The sequence below is a fragment of the Oryzias latipes genome, chromosome 21 (genome assembly GCF_053564925.1).
Source record: "Oryzias latipes strain Hd-rR chromosome 21, Olatipes_Hd-rR_3.1".
NCBI lineage: Eukaryota > Metazoa > Chordata > Actinopteri > Beloniformes > Adrianichthyidae > Oryzias > Oryzias latipes.
In genome coordinates, this window is record NC_136257.1 from 25,474,058 (window position 1) to 25,495,246 (window position 21,189).

General features: G+C 36.6%; 2 protein-coding genes across 12 annotated transcripts in view; both read right to left on the reverse strand.

Annotated features, from left to right (window-relative positions):
- Positions 1–495: 495 nt before the first annotated feature.
- slc15a1a (solute carrier family 15 member 1a) lies at positions 496–11,562 on the reverse strand. Its single transcript, XM_011489827.4, has 23 exons — positions 11,421–11,562; positions 11,193–11,233; positions 9,877–9,964; positions 9,202–9,343; positions 8,919–9,038; positions 8,727–8,826; positions 7,983–8,073; positions 7,829–7,912; positions 7,642–7,724; positions 7,019–7,105; positions 6,845–6,934; positions 6,728–6,772; positions 6,611–6,643; positions 6,443–6,531; positions 4,413–4,494; positions 4,177–4,296; positions 3,903–4,046; positions 3,783–3,829; positions 3,506–3,613; positions 3,316–3,427; positions 1,528–1,665; positions 1,344–1,451; positions 496–1,250 (listed from the first exon to the last, which is right to left on the reverse strand). Exons 1-23 carry the CDS (start codon positions 11,425–11,427, stop codon positions 1,011–1,013), a joined length of 2,199 nt encoding a protein of 732 aa, XP_011488129.1. The 5' UTR covers positions 11,428–11,562; the 3' UTR covers positions 496–1,010.
- A 115-nt stretch (positions 11,563–11,677) lies between these two features.
- The window catches only part of LOC101165268 (dedicator of cytokinesis protein 9), a 93,323-nt gene continuing 83,811 nt past the window's right edge, over positions 11,678–21,189 (reverse strand). For all 11 annotated transcript variants that reach the window (XM_011489823.4, XM_078939745.1, XM_078939742.1 and 8 more), the window contains 8 exons: positions 20,621–20,743; positions 20,249–20,362; positions 16,527–16,673; positions 16,235–16,445; positions 15,395–15,585; positions 15,210–15,310; positions 14,999–15,137; positions 11,678–12,717 (listed from right to left, as the gene is read on the reverse strand). In XM_011489823.4, coding sequence (XP_011488125.1) covers positions 12,592–12,717; positions 14,999–15,137; positions 15,210–15,310; positions 15,395–15,585; positions 16,235–16,445; positions 16,527–16,673; positions 20,249–20,362; positions 20,621–20,743 — 1,152 coding nt within the window. In that variant the 3' untranslated portion in view covers positions 11,678–12,591. The remainder of the gene's footprint in view (positions 12,718–14,998; positions 15,138–15,209; positions 15,311–15,394; positions 15,586–16,234; positions 16,446–16,526; positions 16,674–20,248; positions 20,363–20,620; positions 20,744–21,189) is intronic.

Here is a 21,189-nt window from a genome sequence, read left to right on the forward strand (position 1 = left end):
ATTTAACAAGCAGTACTTCATATTGGGCAATAGCTTATATTCCATACAGTTTAGGCTAAGAACATAAGCCTATACTGTATGGAGCAAATATTTTATGACTGTGGCAGCAGCTTTATTTACCTTACGGAGTAAAAAGAGGGCAGGAAGGGGAAGATGTCTTAAGACTTTTATTCTTGTTTTGGCATTTAAAAAAGAACAACTTTTACTTGTTTGTATAATTTCCAAATAAATTGTTAAAAAAGGTGGGATTGCCCTGATATAAATGCTGAGTCAAATAACGTCCTAAAGACAGAGATAAGTCAAACTGTAGTTGTTCTTGTTTTTTGCACTTCCCATTACCGGTAAACTATTGTAAAAAGCTCTTAAACTTGGATACAGCTTCATAAAAATACAGTTTAAAATAAAAAGAAAGAAGAACAAGTACCTGTACCAATTTAGTTTGAAGTACTGGTGTATATGGGTAAATGAATCACAGGAGTCAGGGGCGCAGAAAACTCCGTATATAAAAAGTGTTTTTATTTACAGTTGACACATTTAAGAAGAATGAGCACAAATGTGGAAAATTCAATTGTATTAAAAAATATTAAAGAGAAAGAAAGGAAGAAAAAAGGCTAAACACAGATGGTGATTCGGGGGCTGATGAGTCCTGTAGAAACAGTCAGGACATATTAGGGGGAAACAAGGAGTTGATAAAAAATTTACGACGAATAAACGTTAAAACTTCAGGCATGGAAGACTAGAAGCTACATACAAACTCAACTGCATAAGGGCTAATAGAGGCTAAGGGGACAAAAGAAAATCAACTACTACAAGCAGGGAAAATAAAATATTTGTTGCATTCTTCAACATCCCTTAGTAGAGATACAAAAAGTCAATTTTAGAAATGTTTAGCTCTGAAAACTGAAAAATTTCATGAGTGTGCTTCGCTCACAATGCTTTTGTCAACTTAAGTTTAAAATAATTTAAACAAACATAGTAAGATGAGATTTTGGGTGGTGGAGTTCTGTTTATTACATTTTTGACAGTTTGAAAGCATTGTCACTGTCATTACTTTTAACTGAGCCTCTCTTCGTCACATGCTCTTCAGTTTTCCTCATCTTGTCTTTTTCATCCTCATCCTCCTCATCCTTCTCCTGCGAGAACTGGGCTTCAATCTCCGTGGGGTCGATGTACGTGTAGAAATAAGCCATAATGGAGAAGATGACACAGACTGCCACCAGCAGAGAAGCAAAAAGGAAGAACTCTGCCCACTTGAGGATGGAAGGAGAAACAGAACATGTTATAGATGACTTAGCAAACATGTTTAAAGTTATCCTGGACGGTTCTCTTTGTTCCCATTTTACCTTTTTAGGAAGCTTTGCAATCTCTGCAACAATCAGGACAATAAAGTTACCGACTGCAACCGTCAACAGCCAGCCCGCCTGCAGCACTGCTTTCATGTTACTGGGGGCCTTTGGTGATCAAAGACAAAAGATTCAGAGGGGAGATCAAAAGGACTGATATTCCAGAATACATTGATAAATTTACCTGTGAGTATGAGAACTCCAAACCGGTGACAGAAAACATCACTTCACCTGCAGTGATTAGAAAGTACTGAGGGATCTGGAGAGCCATGTGAACTGAGTTCGGCTTTATTTCCTCAACTTCTGTGACAGATTCCTGACACTAGAAAAGGAAAAAAGGAAAACACATCTTACAAAACCTCTTTTTTTTCTGTTTATACACCTTTTGTGTGTTTTTCTGTATTTCTGTGTGTGCAAAGTCCCACTCCGATCATCTTTTGATCAACTTTGAAAGCATTCCCAGTGGTCTTTTAATTATAATTATGCAGTTTTTAGCCAAAAAAAAACCAAAACATGTAGTTTTCTAGGACACCGTTTTTGCAGAGCATCAGCAGTTCATCAGAGATTCACCTCTGAGTTGACTGTTGATGCTGAATAAGCTCATGCCATTTCCCATCATCCCTCTGTTTACACTCTCTCCCATTAGCTTACAGCCCCTCACATCCCTAACCTAACCTTACAGATGCGACAAAAATGGCAATTTCAGATCTAGTCGTCTGTAAGTGGATGCCGCCAATTGTAGCTTCTACATCACAGCTACAAGCTTTTTTCAATAACATTTTTAGTCTTCTCCTTTATCACAATAATTTCAATAAAGAAATACTCGGAAACGCAATTTGAGCTTAATTTTCCTTCTATATATCCTCCATCATGAGAAAAATGCCACAAGAACATGTTAAAAACAACAAAAACATAATTTTTATCAGAGTGGGTCTTTGAACCTTAGATTGTTTCTCAGCATAGAATTCTACATAAGCTGCAAATACTTAAAAACGGGTCACAAAACAATTGTTATTCCATTCTAAGTAGGTTAGTGTTGCAGGTGGGCAGTTATTATCAGCAAGCTTCATTTTTTAAGAAATGATTTGTGTCTAAAAATAACAATCTGCAGCATATAAATCCACACTGTCAGCTGGTGGTGAACATACCTCCTCGCACACTCAGTATTTGTATTCTTCCTACTCCTGATGTTTTCAAACTACTGGATTTCTGCTTGCTATTAAGTGTTCATCCTAGGAACAGAGTGGGTCTTTAAGTATGCTGCAAATGTCGCTGCAGGTGAGCCACAAACAGGTGTTAGTGACCCATCTAATGTACTTGTAACCCTTGGGCTATCCTGGGCACTTTAACATTGGGAATTGGGTCATCTAGACCCAGTAGACAGTGCGCTGAACCTTTTTTCTTCAATGATTTGTGATTTTCACTGGTGTCCATGGATTACATGAAATCTTTCCACCTTTATCCACCTTTGTCATGGTAGGGAGAACACGTCAATGCAAGGGTGGAGTCATCTAAGATAGCACAAGGGTTAATGCAGAATGTAAGAACTTTAAAGAAGAATTTTTGTTTGTTTCAATTGCGATTACTGCTGTTATTATTCAAGTCTCACTTGGCTTTATTTCAAGATGTTTTCTTGTGTTCTGTATTGATGGTCTCTTTTTCATCTTTGCTTTTTTAAATAGCTGTTCTGTAAAAATATATGATCCTGTATAATGTCAATCTTCTAAAATAATGGCTTAAGTGTTGGTTTAAGTAGAACAATAAGTTAGGAATTTCATTCCAAACCAAAAAATAATGTAGATTCTCATTATTCTTATTTCTGGAGTATTTGTTGCATGTCTACCCAGAGTCAGAAAATTAATTTAAAGCCAGCAACCGTCAAAGCGTACAGAATTCCATTAACTATCAAAAAATACATCTTCCTAAAGGAGATTCATGCAAATATGAGCTATAAAGGATGTGGGAGACTCACATTTGGTCCAAAAGTGAAAGTGCTGGGAATGAAGATAGTGTATGAACTCCCGAATCCAAATTTGATGGTGTATTCACATGACTGTGAACCACTCTTCAAGCTGAATGTGTGTCTGGTCATAAGAAAATCCAATGATATTTGTGAAGTGCAGACAAACATAAAATTACAGGAGATGCAAAACAATTCTTACTTTCCATTTTTCAACAGTGAATAGTTTGATGAAGTTAATGGCTCAATTATTCCAAAGTTGACCGCAGCGGTTGAGACGTTAAGGTCGGTGGCCAGTCCATTCACAAATCTGCAATAGAGATGTTTTGAACACAGGATCTATTTCCAACACTTTAAATGAGCCTCTAAATTTATCACTGTTGGTTTCACTTTAAAATACATTTCCAGGTTCGGTTGCAGCTTCTAAAAACAGAGGACATCAATGTTTGCAGCAGTTGAAGCAGTCATAACCAATTTACCGGATTGCATTGTTTCCCTCTTCTGGCTTGGAGGTTAAATCATCAATCTGGAGGAATAAAACAAGGAATTATAATCATATTAATACATAATCATCATAATACTAGGTTCATGTTACTCACCAGCACCCATTCTTCCCTGATGGTTGGGGGAATAAGAAGTGTTTGACGTTTTCCTTTGACTAAGGGAATAGTTTCTGTCACTGGAGGGTTGCCTATTGAAATGCTAACTTCTTGTTCTTTATATGTGAAATATTCCTCACTTGCCTGCAGAAAAAGTACACGATGAAACAGAGCAAACATTTAGACAAACACTGGTTTAGATTTAATACATCTTTTTTTTATCTTTGAAGCAACAGATCCTTCAAAAATTCATGAGTTAGAAAGGAAAACTAACTTGAGCTGGAGGAAGATGCACAGTGAAATTATTCGGCAAATGGACCTCAAGTTGATTGTTGCCCATGTTGAGAAGTTTAAGTTGACTTTCAGAGGTGGAGGGGAAGATGGGTAATGTTTTCTGAAAACAAAACAAAGCATTTTTGCCTTATTTTTCTGCATTTACTGCCCAAAATTCTGTTCTTATTCTTGAATTAAAGTTTTTAACAAAGTCAGAAAAAAAATACTTTTACTCACATCTATTTGAAGCTGGACCACACCGGCGCAAACAAAAGCAAGAGCCGCTAGGAACATTCCCACTGTCATTCTTTTTAGAGGTCTGGTAAATAGACAAAATGTTATTTAGTTGCTTTTTCATTCATTCATTCATTCATTCATTCATCTTCTTAACCGTTTATTCCCTTTCGGGGTCACGGGGTTGCCGGAGCCTATCCCGGCCACTTGGGCGTAGGCAAGGGATGCCCTGGACTGGTCGCCAGTCTGTCGCAGGGTGGAATATCCTCAATCACACATCCATTCACTCACACCTTTGGACAATTTAGAGTTGCCAATCAACCTATGTAGCATGTTTTTGGACGGTGGGAGGAAGCCGGAGATCCCGGAGAGAACCCACGCATGCACGGGGAGAACATGCAAACTCCACACAGAAAGGTCCCCCATTGATGTTGTGTTTTTCATGTCCCCCAGCCGGGACTTGAACCGGGGGCCTTCTTGCTGTGAGGCAAGAGCGCTAACCACTGCGCCACCGTGCAGCCTTAGTTGCTTTTATTGAATAAATAAGCAGCCTTTTTAGGCTTCTAGAACCAACATTTTTATGTTTGATATGTACAAGAATGTGGTGCTGTGGTGATCTCTGTAGCTTTGAGCTCCTCCTTTGCAGTATAAAGACCCACTCTGATGAAAATCTTGTTTTTGTTGTTTTTAACATGTTCTTTTGGCCTTTTTCTGATGATGTAGGACACATATAAAGAAAATTAGGCTCAAAATTGCATTTGTGATAATTCATTTCATTCACATCACTGTGAACCAGGAGCAGACGGAAAAATGTATTCGAAAAAGAGCTTATTTGTGATGTACAGTGGGCAGGCCACAAGCTCCCTGCCCTGCTCCATTCTGATGCAAATAGAACCATGTATGTCTTTGTTTTCCTCATCTAAGCTGGCATCTGGCTCAATGTGTGTGTGAGGGGTTGTTAGCTAATGGGAGAGTGTAAACAGAGAACTCTCGGTTATGGGTGACGGGACTTGAGGACAGGGTTTCTCCACGCCAACAGTCCCCCTTACAACTCTAATGAACTCCTGCCATTCTGCAAAAAACCATGTTCTAGAAAACGACACAGGTTTTTGGATTTTGGCAAAAAAATGGCATAAACATGATTAAAATCCCACTGGGAATGATTTTACATTACATCAAAAGACAATCGGAGTGGTTCTTTAAATAAAGCCTTCAAACTATACTCATCAATTCACAGCACCCACTGAGATCTATTCTTTTCCCTCCTTTTCCAGGTGCAGCCACTGTGGTTTCATTTATTAAAACCTTCGAGTTCCTCCTTACATGAATCCCCTTTAGGCCACATGAATAAAGGGGCTTGTGTTTAATTTACCAGCGCTAGGTATTTGTCATCTGGATTTGTCCCCCAGGATCCTTTGAGTCCCCTACCAATCAGATTATGTGTCAAGCTAAAAACACAAACCTGGAACTTCTGCTCAAATGTGTGTATTTTTGCATATGAAATGCATTATTACACCTGTGCAATCCTTTGAGCAAAAACATTGTTTCTTGAGAAATTCCCTCACAGATGGCCATCATGAGTGGCAGTACCTTTATTATTCTCGAGGTTTCTAGAAAGTGTTTTAACGGCTTCTTCACTGTCTCATTTAGAGGACAGGAAAAACATTGAAATCTGACACGATATCATCATTTTATGGCGACAAAATTGCAAGGCAATGAAAGAATGAAATCAACAGACTAATTCTTTGTTATATAGTCCTCTGTATCAGTACTACAGTACTTAGAGATGACACAATTGTAGTTTGTTTACTCAAAATGCATAGTGGGAAGTCTGTTTTCTACCATTTCCAATTTAGGTGATAAGCTAAAATTTTCAGTTAGTGTGTGAAAAATAGCTCAATTCTGTTCCCACTAATATTTTTCTGTTTACTCGTCTGTGGCGTTATACCAAAAGCTATTTTTTTTATTGTTCATGTTAAAAACTGATTTGAATTAAAAATGCAGAAATATCCTTTCAAAATGGTCTCACTTACGTGAAGTTAAAGCCACATTTCTTGATCAGGGGGTACACCACACTTTCCATGATTGGAACCAGAGTCAGGATCAGGATGGGATTGAAAGTCTATAATAACATTTCCTAGTAAGTAATTTTTTTGAATTATCTATCAGGAACTTGATGTGATAAAGTTCCTTGCACTTACTTGCATCTGATCAGGCTGTATAACAAGTTGCCCCTGCAAGAACGAGAAATGGCAAATTTAAATACAACTTTATTAAAAAGCCATAGAAATAGCTGTTGGATTCATCAACAAACTTACAAAATTTCCATCCATTGTGGTGGCCTGAAGAGTCCACCTTGAACCCTGAAATACAAATGATAAATTCAGTCACTTTGACTTAAAGACAGCTGTCTGAAGGAAAAACCTAGAAAGTACCTTCTGATCAAACAGAGTCCAGAACATGGGCAGTGGGATGTACAAAAAGAGGACCTTCAGCACCATCTTGATTTGAGCAATTAGGAGTCTCTGCAGCACAGATTGACAGAGAATAAACATGTGTTATTCCAATAATTAAAGCGATTCTCTATAATCCTTCAAAGTCAACCTTACATCATATTTTTCCTCTGCCCAGTCCATCCAGTGTTTCCTCTTGGGGTATGCCTTGCTTCTGTGCCTATAGCGGTTTTTAATGGCAAACTGATTGAAGAAAATAAAAAACACAAGATTTAATTTAATGAAATTCTGACCAATCAACTGACCTTGAACCACACTGTCCAGTTTATTTTCTTCTTTTATAACAAACTACTACATATAATCAGCTTTTTTCTGTTCTGGGGTTTCAAGGTGTTGGCAGGTTTTGTTGAGAAAAATCAAAAGTGAGCTCTCCAAATAAAAATAACAAATAAAACCCTTTTTTTCCTTCTCGGTACTTGTATCCATCACAAAACTCAACTCAGTTCTGAAAAAACAAAAACAATTGCATGGTTTAGTGAAAACCTCACAAGCTGCAAAAAAGCCAGCATCATTGTAGTTACTGTAAAGCTTCATACATCCCCAATTTGTGCCTTTATGAACTGTTTTCATATTAAGATATAAAGAAGGAGTGAGCGATCACATTTAACATTAACTCTAAATTCTTCCTATTTAGCTTCAGATATAGCTAACACTTGAGGAAAGTCAGATATAATTATAGATTTTCAAAGAGCATGCATTAAGTACAAAAACTGACCTACCCCAATACATTTACACACAGACAGCATGATGTTTCCCTCTGGTTTAGCTTTGTAGTACATCCCACTCCCAACGATAAACACCACTGTTAAAGAACAGCATGGACATCACTGCACAGTTCAGAAGATAGATTTGCACATTTTTTACTTGATGCATTTAAACATGTCTCAGTGTTTTTTGTATACAGACCGAGCGAAACGACCATGAGGGCAGCAGGGACACCAAAGGCCAGAGCATAGCACTTCTGCTGAGAGTAGATGCCACAGGTTTGACCTGCAAAAATGCAACAATCAATGAACCGCCTTTACGATACTGTTTAATCTCTTAATGGTGGCATGTTTACCTCTGAGGATCGGGGTAATGATGGTTGACAGGAGACTCCCACCATTGATGCAAAGATAGAAAACAGAGAAGAAAGTTCTTCTTTGCTTTTCCTGTATAGAAGCACATTTGATTCAGTGAAATGCAAAGTGAGTAAGGTTTATTTACCACTGATATGCATTTCAAGCAATTGCATAGGGAAACTTTCATTAATGCAAAAAGCAAGGTTAAACATTAGTTAACTGCCAACTAATGCTGTAATAATACACAAATCAATGCAAAGTAATGCATAAAAGTGTCTGTTAACACGTTATTTAATATTTAAATGGTGCTAATAGTGTTAGGGACCCTCATGGTAAAGTGTAACCTTATCGGGAAATTGAGCAGTTGGTGTTTATGTTATCATTACTGCAACAACAGTGACTCAGGCTGTCACGCACGCACTGCCACAAATCAATCTGACTAGGAAGTTTTTTCTTTTTATCTTGCTGAAATCCATCCAACAATCTGCTTTGCTCCTTAAACAGGTGTTGTGTGGGAATAAAGGTCTATAAATATTTAACAAAGTGCCACAATCAGAAAACCGACATGAGAACTGCTGGGATCGCAGTTCAGTTGCAGATAAAAGGCCATGTGAAAGTAGGGAGGTATCACATGCTCTAAAACACTTGACCCCTGGATTAATATTTTTGTGATAAGTTACCTGAAGCCAAAGGTCGAACACGAGAAACTTTAGATGGGAGCTAAGGACAGGAAAACGTCTCACCTGGTGATCATCAAACTGGTCTCCACCGAACGCCGCCACGCACGGCTTGATGCCACCAGTCCCCAGAGCGATGAGGAAGAGACCCACCATGGAAAGAACACTGGAGGAGAAAGCAGAAGGGTGTTTTAGAAAAAAAAGTCACATCCTGGACTCTGAGTTAATTATCTAAATTCAATGCAGAATTAAACCCACACATGAAAGGTCATGTTGTTTGGCGTCCCATCTCTGTCTGAATCGGTGATGTCATGGATTGCACTGACCGCCATCGCCACCTGGCCAATGGCATAGACAATGGACAGGTAGATGATAGTTCTGTAAGAGAAATGCAAAAAAAACCCACCACAGTAAACTTTGTGTTTCTTAGGCAAACATACTCCAACCAAATCATACGCCCCACGTTGTTCTGCACAACAAAAGGATATTTTCAAGAAAATTAAGTGTTTCATGTCAAATCTGTGAAACTTTAACCACACACTTGAATTTTCCAAGCCAGGAATCGGCCACGATAGCCCCCAGGATAGGAGTGAGGTAGCAGAGAGCCACAAATGTGTGGTATATGGATGTGGCCAGGTCATCATCCCATTGCAAGAAGTACTTGAAGTACAGCACCAGCACAGCTGTGGAGAAGCAGCAAAAACAACTTCAGCTGGGAAAGAGACACTAAATCCAACATGTTTTTTATTTACTTAAAGGTAAGAGAAAGTACATTGAGTCCGCAATGAAAAAAATAAAATTGTGATGGGGTAACTTCAAAGTAAAATTTCCTCAGAATTAGACAAATTGTTTGATAAAATATAACTTTTGTTTTTTAATCTTTCAGGTTTTATTGATAGCAGACCCCATATATACCCAATCTCAGATATATATATATAAAATCCTATATCTAAACATAATTTAATATATATTTTTAAGAAAAATAAATCTGAAATGGTTTTGAGGGGTTTCAACAGTTTTAACATTGTGAATTTTAAAATAACTGATATTAACAGTTATTAACGGATACTGATTTTCTGATAAAAATAAATAAATAAATAAATAAACCAAATCAAATCAACCTTTTACCTCAGCAGCAGATTCTCTGTCTGTTGATGGTCACCCACACTGAATCTCAGCACATGTTTGCATTTATGAAACAGAACTAGTATCTCACCTCGCATTCCATAGTAGGAGAACCTCTCACAGAACTCATTCACAACTATGAAGAAAATGCTGATGGGATAGCCACACACCACTTTGCTCTGTTCAGAAAAACAAAACAAAAAAGTTTCTATACTGTTCCACCACTTCACATATTGTAGTTCTGAATTCATCATATAAATATATAGAAGTGTAAGTATCAATGACTCAAATATAAAGTGGAAATAAACAGATTGTCCCTCTGCAGGGTTGACTCCGTCAATGACACTTTAAAAAATAAAAGTACACGTTTACTTCGGTGTATTTGTCCTTTTTGTTTGGTTCAGGTTGAAGATATTTTCTTTTAAGCTGCTAGTTTAATGTAATAAATAAATAAAAATAATAAAAAAACAAAAACAAAAAGGGGCTTATACAAATATACACCCTGGCTACCCGAAGATACTTAACCCCCTTATCGTAATATTAAAGCCTACCCAACACAAAAGGCCTTCAGCTCTCTTCTGTTTGCTCAGTTGTTGGACAGGACAAGTTAAATTATAATAATAATAATAATGATAATAAACTGCTAGTTTCGTGAGGTCCTATGCTTTGGTTGAAATGTTTGATTGTCTCTTTGTCTTTTCTTAAATAAACCAATTTGTTTGACTATTTCTTTCTCTTTTTTTTAGACAAAACAAATTGATTGTTTCTTTGAATCTTTTATTTTATTTTATAAAACAATACGTTTAATTATTTCTTTGCGTTTTTCAATCAAACACGTTTTTGATTGTTTTTTTTTTGTATTTTTTAATAAAACAATTTAATTGATTATCTTTTTTTAAATGAAACAATGAAAACAAAAATGACACTACTACAAATAAATTTGACCAAAAACGTATTGGTTTTTTATTTACTCAAATATTTAAAGCTACAACACATTTCCACACGTCCTTTTTCAGAAAGATGCTGCAAGGGGCCATATGTTTAACTTTATGATAAGAACTGATTTGTTTTTTTCTGATATCAAAGCCCAGCTTGTTTGCAGGAATATTTTTTCCAATTAATTATTCTAGAAATGTTTCATTTGTTTCACAAAACTGAAAAACAAGTCCATTTGTGTCATCCAAATGTATTATCTTTCACAGAATAATAGTAAATCTAAACCCTCCTTTGTAAACGACACAATCCGATACAAATTGATTATACGAAGAGTGTTTGTTTAAGGAGCCTGTTATATTTAGATGCAGCTGTAACATTAACATATAGAGAAATCCATTATACTGCAGGTGGGATCCAGGTTATTTTATTTTATCTTTATCTTAGCATGTTCAGTTAAAGTCAGTATTTTACCTTTCCTTTGCCCTTTTTCTCTTTTTTTAGATCTTCTTTGTCTGTGAGAAAAAAACACATTAAAAAAAACAGACATTTCACTTTTTTTATTATTTGGTTTCAGATACATGAAAGTGGAAAACAGCTCTCTTTTCTTTAACATTTTCTACAGATAAACAAAAACTTGTATCAGAACAGCTTTTGCTGAAATCTGTTTGGATATGTAAAATAAAGTTTTATTCATCTCACCTGTCATGGTGCCTTTTAGTAGTTGCTTCCTAATTCCTGTTAAAACTGGATGATTCGCAGGTAAATCAGGTGAGGATGCAGAGTTCACTAACAAACATGGGGAAACTTTTGTGTAATATCACCTCTTATCAATCCCATGAGTGCTGACAGTGTTTGATGGGCGGGACTATCAGGCACTGGAGATAGCAAGAGGCCTCAACATTTCATCAAAAACAGTTTAAACTGCAGCCAAGACAAAATCAACGAGATTCAAGAGCTCGAGTGCAGAGAGATGAGTGTTTTTATTTAAAAGATAAACATTAGGGAGCATCCGTTTACAGCAGAACAGTGTCTTTTGTGTTAAATATATTTATAAAAAAAACAAAGAAATGCTGCTCAAATATAAGACAGTTTCATTTCTATTAACACAAAATGGTATCTTTTCCACAGTGAGTTCTTTTTATTTGCCCCACACCTCATCTCTTTGGCAAGGTGAACAACGTTCTTACAGTGTATAATCCCCACACAAGATCATTTGCAAATATTGCACAAAGTCCTTTTTATATAAACGAATAAACAAATGAATTTGAATCTATTTTTTATGCAGTGGCTTTAAATATTAAAAAAAAAATCCTCCCCCTCTAAGACATTAAAGTGATGTATGCGCAAATGCAAAGGTATGGGACATTTGTCTTTAGCAAAAAAAAAAATTACCTTTTGAGGAAATATAATTTGATTTACATAAAATGAAAGCATCATTGAACACAGCATAAATGGTTCCTTGAGACAACAGTACTGTGGCTTATAAAAGTAGAATGCTGTACATAAAAACACATTGCAAATTATTATTAAAAAAACAAAACAAAAATGGGCATTGAAAGAAGGTTGCTTTTGTGACATGCAAGTTAAAAATCCCTAAAAAATGTCTCTGATAAAAACACTGCTCTGTCTTCTGGTAGAAACAGGTAAAAACCTCCAGTTTTCTCTCATAAAATGTCCCTCTTGTCTCCACAACCCATCCCCCGACAAAGCACAACGCCCCATTTTTACATGAGTCCAGGGGCTCATTGAGTTTGACCCCAACATTTTTGGTTTCTTCCTGCATTTTTCTCATGAAGCTGAGGGAATCAAGCTGAGAAACAAATTTATGGCATCTCCAAAAAGCCACATCGGGCTCTTAAGCGGATCAGGATCACGCCACGGAGGATGAGTTGGGGATGCCCTGGATGGTGGCACTGGTTGGTGTGCCGCTGATTGCATTAAAGATGTGGAGCGAGTCTGGGAGGACGCTCTTCATGCTGTCTTCCACTGGACTGATCTGGAAGAAAAAATGATCATAGGGAACTTAAGGTCACAATAAGGTCGTCTTAAAGAGACCGGAGCTGTAGTCCAACTACAGTTAAGGAAAAGTCTGAGATTTGAGGAAGAACACAGCCAATAACACACTTTATTCAGAACCTTTGCAAACATTTCAAGATATTTTTGCTGTTTGTCACCACCAGTCATTGTCCAGTGAGCCTTAGGTTGTGTCTGAAATCCCTCACTATTTACTATTTAGTGCACTAGATTGGGCATAAGCCAATGCTGTCATGGTGTTCAAATCCACAATTCCAAAATCTAGTGCCCTGGAAATTTCCCAGACATCACTATGAAAAACCAGTGTGCATCAATGCTCACTAGATTGGCAAATATAGCCCACAATGCATTGGGTTTGAACGATTTATCATTTGAAAAAAATGTATTTAAGTTTATTTTTTATAAATCATCCAAGTTTTAATCATCAGAACACAATGGATTCATTCATAGTCTTTATAAAATATTTATTTGTTATGTTTTTACTTTGTTAAAAAGATGACATCATATTTGGCATATAAAAAAAATTAGGAAGTAGTGAGCATGTGTCTGAATTGCGTAAAAATTCAGGGCACTGATAGTCCCACACTATATAGTCCTTTGGGATCAGGGAGTAGTGACGGAGTTTCTGAACTGACCTTTATATTTTTGGAAACAGTATTTAGACAGATTTTAAACAACTTAAATCAATTATCTCTATTTAAAACCAAAAATATTTTTTGGTACTATATGCTTCCTTGCAATATTGCAGCTAAGCTTTTGCGGTCTTGCTGTTTTACGGATTTTGCACGCTTTTTAAAATGTGTTATTAATGCACAGCACACTGTGCTCCGCGTTCATGTTGGGTGTGGACTTTGTCAGTCAGTCTCCTCTGTGCCATGTCTCCTTTAGAGAATGTGTTCAGTTTGCCAAATCTACATGAATCTTTGATCACGAGCAGATCTTTGTTTTGTTCTGTAATAGTGAACTTATTCTATATTCTCCATATTTCTATGAAGGTTTGAGAGTTCAAACAAACAGGAGACAAGTGTGAAAAAGTCTATGCCCTTCTGATAAAAGCAAATAAAACTTTTACAGTCTTAAAACATGTATAATCCTACTTTGTGGATTTCACTTATTGCAGGGTATTTATGGAACGTATCCGCTGCGATAAACGAGGGAACTTTGTACTGTGAATACATTTTATGTATTTGAATGGATACTTCACAGTTAACTAGTCACTAAAACCTGTTTTAGGTTTCAAATTTTGTATATCAGAACTGATATTTGTCCTTCAGTCTTATAATTTATTACAGCTAGAGTTGTATGATTGATAAAAATCAAAAGTTGGTTTCAAATGAAAAATATCAAATACCGTATTTTCAATACACACACAGCAAAATCAATCCAAATAGCAGCCAAAGAATATTATAAGCTATTACATGTATACACACCCGTGACCCCGAAAGGGGCAACACGGGTTTAGAAGATAAATGAATGAATGTATACACAATAACAAAAGTTTTTTTTTGAAGAACTCACATTAAGATGCATGCATTTCTGTGTCCTACACAGAAGTGCAGACGTCTTTCTGATGTGCAAAAAATAAAATAAAATAAAATACAAAATCAGTGGCAGTTGGTCCAGCCAGAAGGACAGTTGGTTTACTCTGAAGGTAATGATCACCGACAAAATTTAAAATATGATTGTTTTTCCTCTTGTGCTGCAGCACTGATACGAATGCACATTTATGAAGACAAAACAAGATGATTTTCACTTTTTATAGAAAATATAATCTAAACTTTATTGAGACCAGTGTTACTCTCAGACATGATCACAGGGAGCAAGGTTTCATGTAGGCACATAGCTCATGTGCATCTTTTTAAGTGCAGGGATCTTTGGAAAAACCAATATAATGGGAACTTAATCAAATAACTTTATTCAGAGCTTTGAGGTAAAGTAGTTTTAGGATTGCTAAACCAACTGAACTAGTTTTACTGTTCAAATTTTAACTGTCTGGCTGGACCACCAACTCCATCTGTTCATTCCACGCTGATGTTTCTTGCTTTACCATCAAACCTGCGCGTCAGCATGGAGGACAAACAGAAAATGCCATTATCAGAGAGCGCGTTATCACTCAATCATAGGCTATATTTGACCTCCTATTTTTTTAAGTCGTTGTGGAGTGGCTTCCAATCAGATTAAAGGTGCACCATTACGGTGCTTGAGACACAGACCTGGAATTGTGCAACAGCAGCAGGACTTACTTGCTCACGCATGATGATGGACAACTCTCTGACCAAATCTCTGTAGTTGGCTTTCATCTCGTCGTGGTACTCCTGCTGATCCTCTTTGATCAGTCGCTCGTTAACCCCTAGACCATGACCACATGCCTCCACGAAGTCCCTGCTCACAAGAACAGTCGTGTTGATGGCAGGTTACACTGCCAGGATATCTAACTTTATTTGTCAAACTCACCTGAAGACCTCTTTGAGCTGTTTGACCTTGTTATCCGGATACTTCTTGGCACTTGAATCATCCAGAAAAGCTCTGGCATATGCAAGCGGGCCAGCGTTCACCTTTAACATCACAACACAATGACACGTCAGCTGTTTTGGACTCATTTTGCGTGCGTGTGCTTTTGTGAGACGTAGAGCAGCCACCTGGACACTGATGCTGCCCTGCAGTTTGAGCTGCAGACGGATCATGTCCACCTCGCTGGAGGAGCACAGTTGCCTAATCTCCGCCACTTTCCTGCTCATCTCGTCGATGGCCACCTCGATGGGGCTCAGATCAGTGTGGTGCTGGTACATTACTGCTATACGCTTCTTCACGTAGGGAAAGCAGTGTGTGGCTGTCGGAGGGGTGTAAAAAAAAACAGAGACATAAGATTAGATTACTGGTCTTCCTGTAGGTGTCCTTTTCCGTTTTACAGCTTGATTTGGACTCGCTTATAGATAAAGAGATAAGGTTGTACTTTTACGCCGTAAATCTTGCGTCTGTGATTAGGCTTTGGAAAAAGCTGGGACAAACAGCTGATGTGTTCAAAAGCTAATCAATGAGCAGAAACATTTTTCTGACTATTGCAGTGATTGAGCAACAACAAAGGAAAGGCTTTTAAAGAAAAGTAAACTTTTTTTTTTCATCTTTCAGCAGCATGTCAAATAGTAGCTGTAACAGAAGCCTATTTTATTAGGATTACAGCCATTTAAGGTATTGGTAGAAATGTATTCCTTTCTTTTCATTTATTATTTTGAATTTGGTATATTTTTCAATCAATTAAGCTGCTTTTTAAAGAACTGTTGGATCCCAGCACCTGGTATAGTTATTGTTCCCACGTGTGACAATCTTTTTTATTTACTCAAAAAAGTTTTTGAGAAATAGTTAACACACTTTTCCCTTTGGCATCTCAGTAAAAAAATTACATTTAGATTTTAACAGACACATTTGTGTTCATTTAAGTTGAGCTTTGCTAATAGGTCAGTATAGATGTGGTCATTTACTGGTCAGGATGGTCCTGCGTTTGCACTGCTCCTCCACTCCGCCTTGCTTTTTGCCTGATATTGTAAAAGGCATCTCAAACACGAATCGTCGGATGTTGTGGCTCTTCTCAAAGTCAGTTTTCCTGTCCACTAGCTCCTTCTCCTCCAGGTATGGAGTCACGTGGGTCACTTGGATGTATGCATACTTAGAGTCCAGATCTTTAGGGTTGATCTGCAGGAGATTAAAAAAACGATTGATGCTGTAATGTTGAACAAAGACCTCATCACAAACTAAACACAAAGTGAGTCTCACCCGTCCAGAGTCTTGAATCATCTTGACGTTCTCCTGTCCAAACTTCTCAGAGTAGAGCTTTAGGAGCCTCTGGGAAATCTCAGACAGAGGGGTGAATTTAGGCTCCTTGTAAATGTACTCCTTACCATCTTCATCCTCAAAGAAGCCCTGAGGAGGAACAAACATCCAGAGTTATTCTAGTGGGACAACAATCTCAGTCACATAAATCAATATGCGAGAATCATCTAAGTGAATAAAAAAAAAACTTTTTCGGGACTCCAAAATACTTAAGCTCTACCTACAAACCATTACAGTTAAACTGATTTGTAAGATTTACTTAAGGTGGTGACACAGACTTCATTAGACCTGTTAGATTTGGTAATGACTGTATTAAAAAAGCCTAGAAGCTCTGGAAGTTGGAATAAATGGGGAGTTAAACTGGTAAAGCAAAGCACTACACACTGCATTAGTGAGGGAGCACAGCACAGCCTAACACATCACTGCAGCCCCGGCTGGAGTGCTGGCTTTCATCCTAATTTACCTCTGCGTCTGAGTGAGAAAACTGGTACTGCTATCAGAGTGAGGGAAACACACATACACATGTAAACCGTTATTGCAAAACAACCATAAAGCTCTATGCATCTCAAACATGAAGACAAACGTGGATTGGCAAGAGTCACATAACCCCACACAAGGCCAAAAAGACTCAGCTGGAAGCAACCACACAGGACAGAAAACTCATTAAAAATGTCATCAAGCACAGTCAGTACTTGAACTTCACAAATATGCTGGATGTGGTGTTTAAATGAGTGACTGCCATGCTGCACAATCTTCCAAACACAAAGCAGTTGTGTTAACTGAGTGTTAGTTTAGTACTTTAATCGGAGTTTACCAATTGATTTTTTTTATCCATTTGTCTGATTTTTTTCTGGTTAAATTATGGAGAGTTTAAAATTGCAAGTTAAAAATAAAATTAAAAACATGGGTTGAATATTTTTCACAATAAGTCAGATTAGAGTTTTTATTCAACTTTACCCAGATATTTACAAAAATCCTTCAGACTGGACACTTTTATTTCAAAGACAGTTTTTAAAATGAATCTTAATCATTTTAAAGAAACCTGTTGCTGTAACTTAGTTTTCTGATTCTAATTGTTTTAATAATTTAATGATCTTAATTATTTTATTTTTTATACTGTCTTGCCTGGGTAAATAAAGATTAAATAAATAAAAAATAAATGACAAGAACTGTTTAAAAGTCCAAACAAGCTGCTACGAAGTGTGGCATTGTTTTTTTTATAAACATGCACTTTAGCATTTAGACATTTAGACTAGACTTTTAGTAAATTCAGAAACAATTTCTTACCTTAAAAAGGTTATATGAATTATTAAAATCGCTCTTTGTCATATTTAGGTGGCTAAATGTTTTATTTTATTGGAAATAATGATCACTTGTGCAGAGAATTACATCACCATACAATTTTACACTTGTAATTTCTATTTTATATTTTCTACATATATTTCTCTACACTTATATATCATAAAAAGATTAAAACTTCAACGTCTGGAAATTATTTTTTTTTTAAATTCACTTTTTTGTGCTAAAAGCTTGAGAAAACATTTTTCAGCCAAAAAAACAAGTTTAAAACTAATATAACTTTGAAACAACCGCAGGTAAGAGTTTTTACCAACTGGACACATTTTTGCAACTGTTGGAATAATTGTTTAGAAAGTAATATTTTAATGAAGGAGGCTCTTGTTTTTTTTTTACTGATGTCTAACTGTTTTTTGTGGTTATATCTCCTATCCAACAGCAATTTAAATTTCTAAACCTGAATATCTCCTAACAACTGGATTCTATTGAATTAAGTCCTTTTGGTATCTACAGAGAACATTTTGGGTCCTTTCCATAACAACAAATATGAAGGGGTGGGGCTCTGGGAATTGTAGTTTTAGTGGATTTAAAAATAAATGTTGGCTGGACACATTTTTGTTCTGTGGTTGTTAGGGAGGATATGAAGACACAAACAGAATTGTCTTCCGGATTTCCACTTTCTGTGCGTAAAAACTAATTTCTTTTGGTCAAATTGAATCATTTGGGTGACTAACTGATAAAATTCTCAGTAAATATGTACCAAAAGTGACCTTTAACTGCAGATAAATGCTTATATGACCTCATGTGCAAAACAATATGCATATAATTCTAAGAAGTCTCTCTGGACCTCTTTACATCCTTTATTAGTTACAAGGAGTGGCTATAGCTTTTCCCCTAACTGCTGTTTCATGGAATTCTTTTCCAGATACTTTTTTTTTACCATAAAAACAATGACCAAAAAAAATTGGAGCAAAAATGACGAACAGTTTGAAGTGACACAACAGAGCTTTGTGTGAGTAAAAAGCAGCAAGCTGCGCGGATGGATTCTAGCAGCACCAAGACCACACAAAGGCTCAAAATATTACAGCCAGCAGTGTCTGCTGCATCACTTACCGCTGCCTTCAAAGGGGATTCAAACAAAAAGCAGAGAAGCAGATTGGGTCATAAAATACAGCGATTAAAAAGGACCTGCTGTTATGTAAACACTTATGATCCAAGTTTTAATTTATGACTTTATTCTGCTAAAATCAAGTCATTTGGAATTATTATGGAACATTTTAAAACATATTCATGTAGGATTGTTCACTGTGCCTTCAGTTGATTATTGCTGTCTATTATTTTAGATGTTCTTTGAGAAAACATCAAAATGGTAATGAAGAGAGTAGCCTTCATTTATTTTGCTTTTTTAATCAAACACTGACACTTTACGATTGTCTTGTGCATAGAACTGGAAAAGGAGTTTTAGTAAATGATTTTAGAAAGTCGTGTATCTTTGATAGTGAAAGTTTTGAATGTAATAAAGCCATGCAAAAAAACACACTGTATGACATGCCGCTCATGGTCTGGAGTTTTACTGCAAGTCATTGTGGTTTTTATACTGAAGTATTACCAGGACATCATAAGATCATACTTCAATGTGTTCAACTGAAATATTAAAAACACAAGAAAATGTGAAGAACAATTTCTCCCAGCAAAAGTATCATAACTATAAAACATGGCTTCAAGTGTAAAAGAGTTTTAAACCAGAATGTAGGCATGATTTTCTATAGTAAAAACCAGGATGGTTATTTTTGGGAACTGTGCCTTGTTCCAACTACTTTTTAAATGGGCTTCAATCTGGAAGTTGAAGCTTTTGGCTCTGTTTTAGGCATTTTTAGCTTTAGTGCCATCCATACACCCACCCACCCATCCACCCATTCATCTTATTTTTAACCAATCAGAAGTAACCCCTATGTGGTAATTGAACTATATAGTTATGTGTTCTTCAGTTAGAGATAGCACTGGGAGCACATGTGAAAATATTTCAAAAATGACTGGCTTTTTTATATTTTGTAGAGGAAAAAGCTATTTAAAGATGAATAGCAGGAAAACACCTATTGACATAGAGTGGGAGAAAAAAGTATTTAGTGAGCCACCAATTGTGCCTGTCCTACAGGCCTCTCTCATCTTTTTAAGTGGGAGAACTTGCACAATTGGTGGCTGACTAAATACGTTTTTGCGCCACTGTAAATCAAAACCAACTTAAATAACATCAACTGAATTTAAAATTTCTGTGCATCAAAAGTTTTTACTCAATTCAATAAAAAACGATTTAGAAAAAAAACCCTAGTGGACAGAACATGTTATTGCAGTACAGCAGATGGACTCACCTGGCCAAAAAATGCCACCCGGAAGTACGTGCCCAGTAATCTTTTTCCTGTGTGCATGACCTCTGTCACCTTGCTGTACGCACGGTGCAGTGTGTCGTAGAGACGAGCCAGTTTCTGTGCAAGATGCCAACATTTAGAATTTAAAGCGTGTTAAAGGCAAAGCGTTAACTAGACCTTAAAGACCCACTCCAATGAAATTGGTGCTTTTAACATGTTCTTGCAGGTTTTTTTTTTAATGCTGGAGGATATATATTATGAACGTTAAGCGAATTTCTAATAGCATAATCATAATTAAAAGAACATTGGGAATACTTTTACAATTGATCAAGAGATGATTGGAGTGGGACTTTGAGTAAACCTGGAATTACGTACCTCAAAGTCTCTGCGCTTCTCATATATGGGTATAATGAGCTTGTAGATGTCAGAAATGAGCTCGTAGCGCTCTGCTTTCCACAGCCCATCTGCACACGCCTCCAAAAGCTCCATTAGGACATCCTAAAGGGGGAACCAAAAGCACAGATCTGGCAACAAATACCTCAGCAGAGACACACCTTCAAGTGGAAAATCTTATTTCAAAGCACAAAATTAATTAGATTGAAGATGAAAAAACAAAAACAAATTCTTATTGTTGATATATTTTTAACAGTTTTTGTGCAACAGATATTTAAATTCATATCTTGAAAAATCACAAGTCAGTGTCTAAGAAAATTGGCCTCAACAATTACACCTGATTCATTTAGGAGCTGAAAGTTATTAAATGAAAAATAATTTCAATAATTGAAGCAAAGCAAACTTGAGAGAAAAGCATGTGAGATTTTTTTAGGCTTAGTGTTTTGATATCTGAAACCTTGTTTTAAACGTCATTTGATGCTTTACATTTGATGTTGCAATGCTGATATTTTGTTATAATTACACATTTTTCTACATGAGTTGTTCACTGA

Bases quoted from the DNA above. Each gene is read 5' to 3' on its own strand.
- slc15a1a (XM_011489827.4), bottom strand. The intron at 3,830-3,902 runs GTGAGTAACATG...TTATTCCTCCAG, and splicing joins TCAGGGAAGAATGGGTGCTG to ATTGATGATTTAACCTCCAA. The intron at 1,251-1,343 runs GTAAAATGGGAA...TCCATCCTCAAG, and splicing joins TTGCAAAGCTTCCTAAAAAG to TGGGCAGAGTTCTTCCTTTT.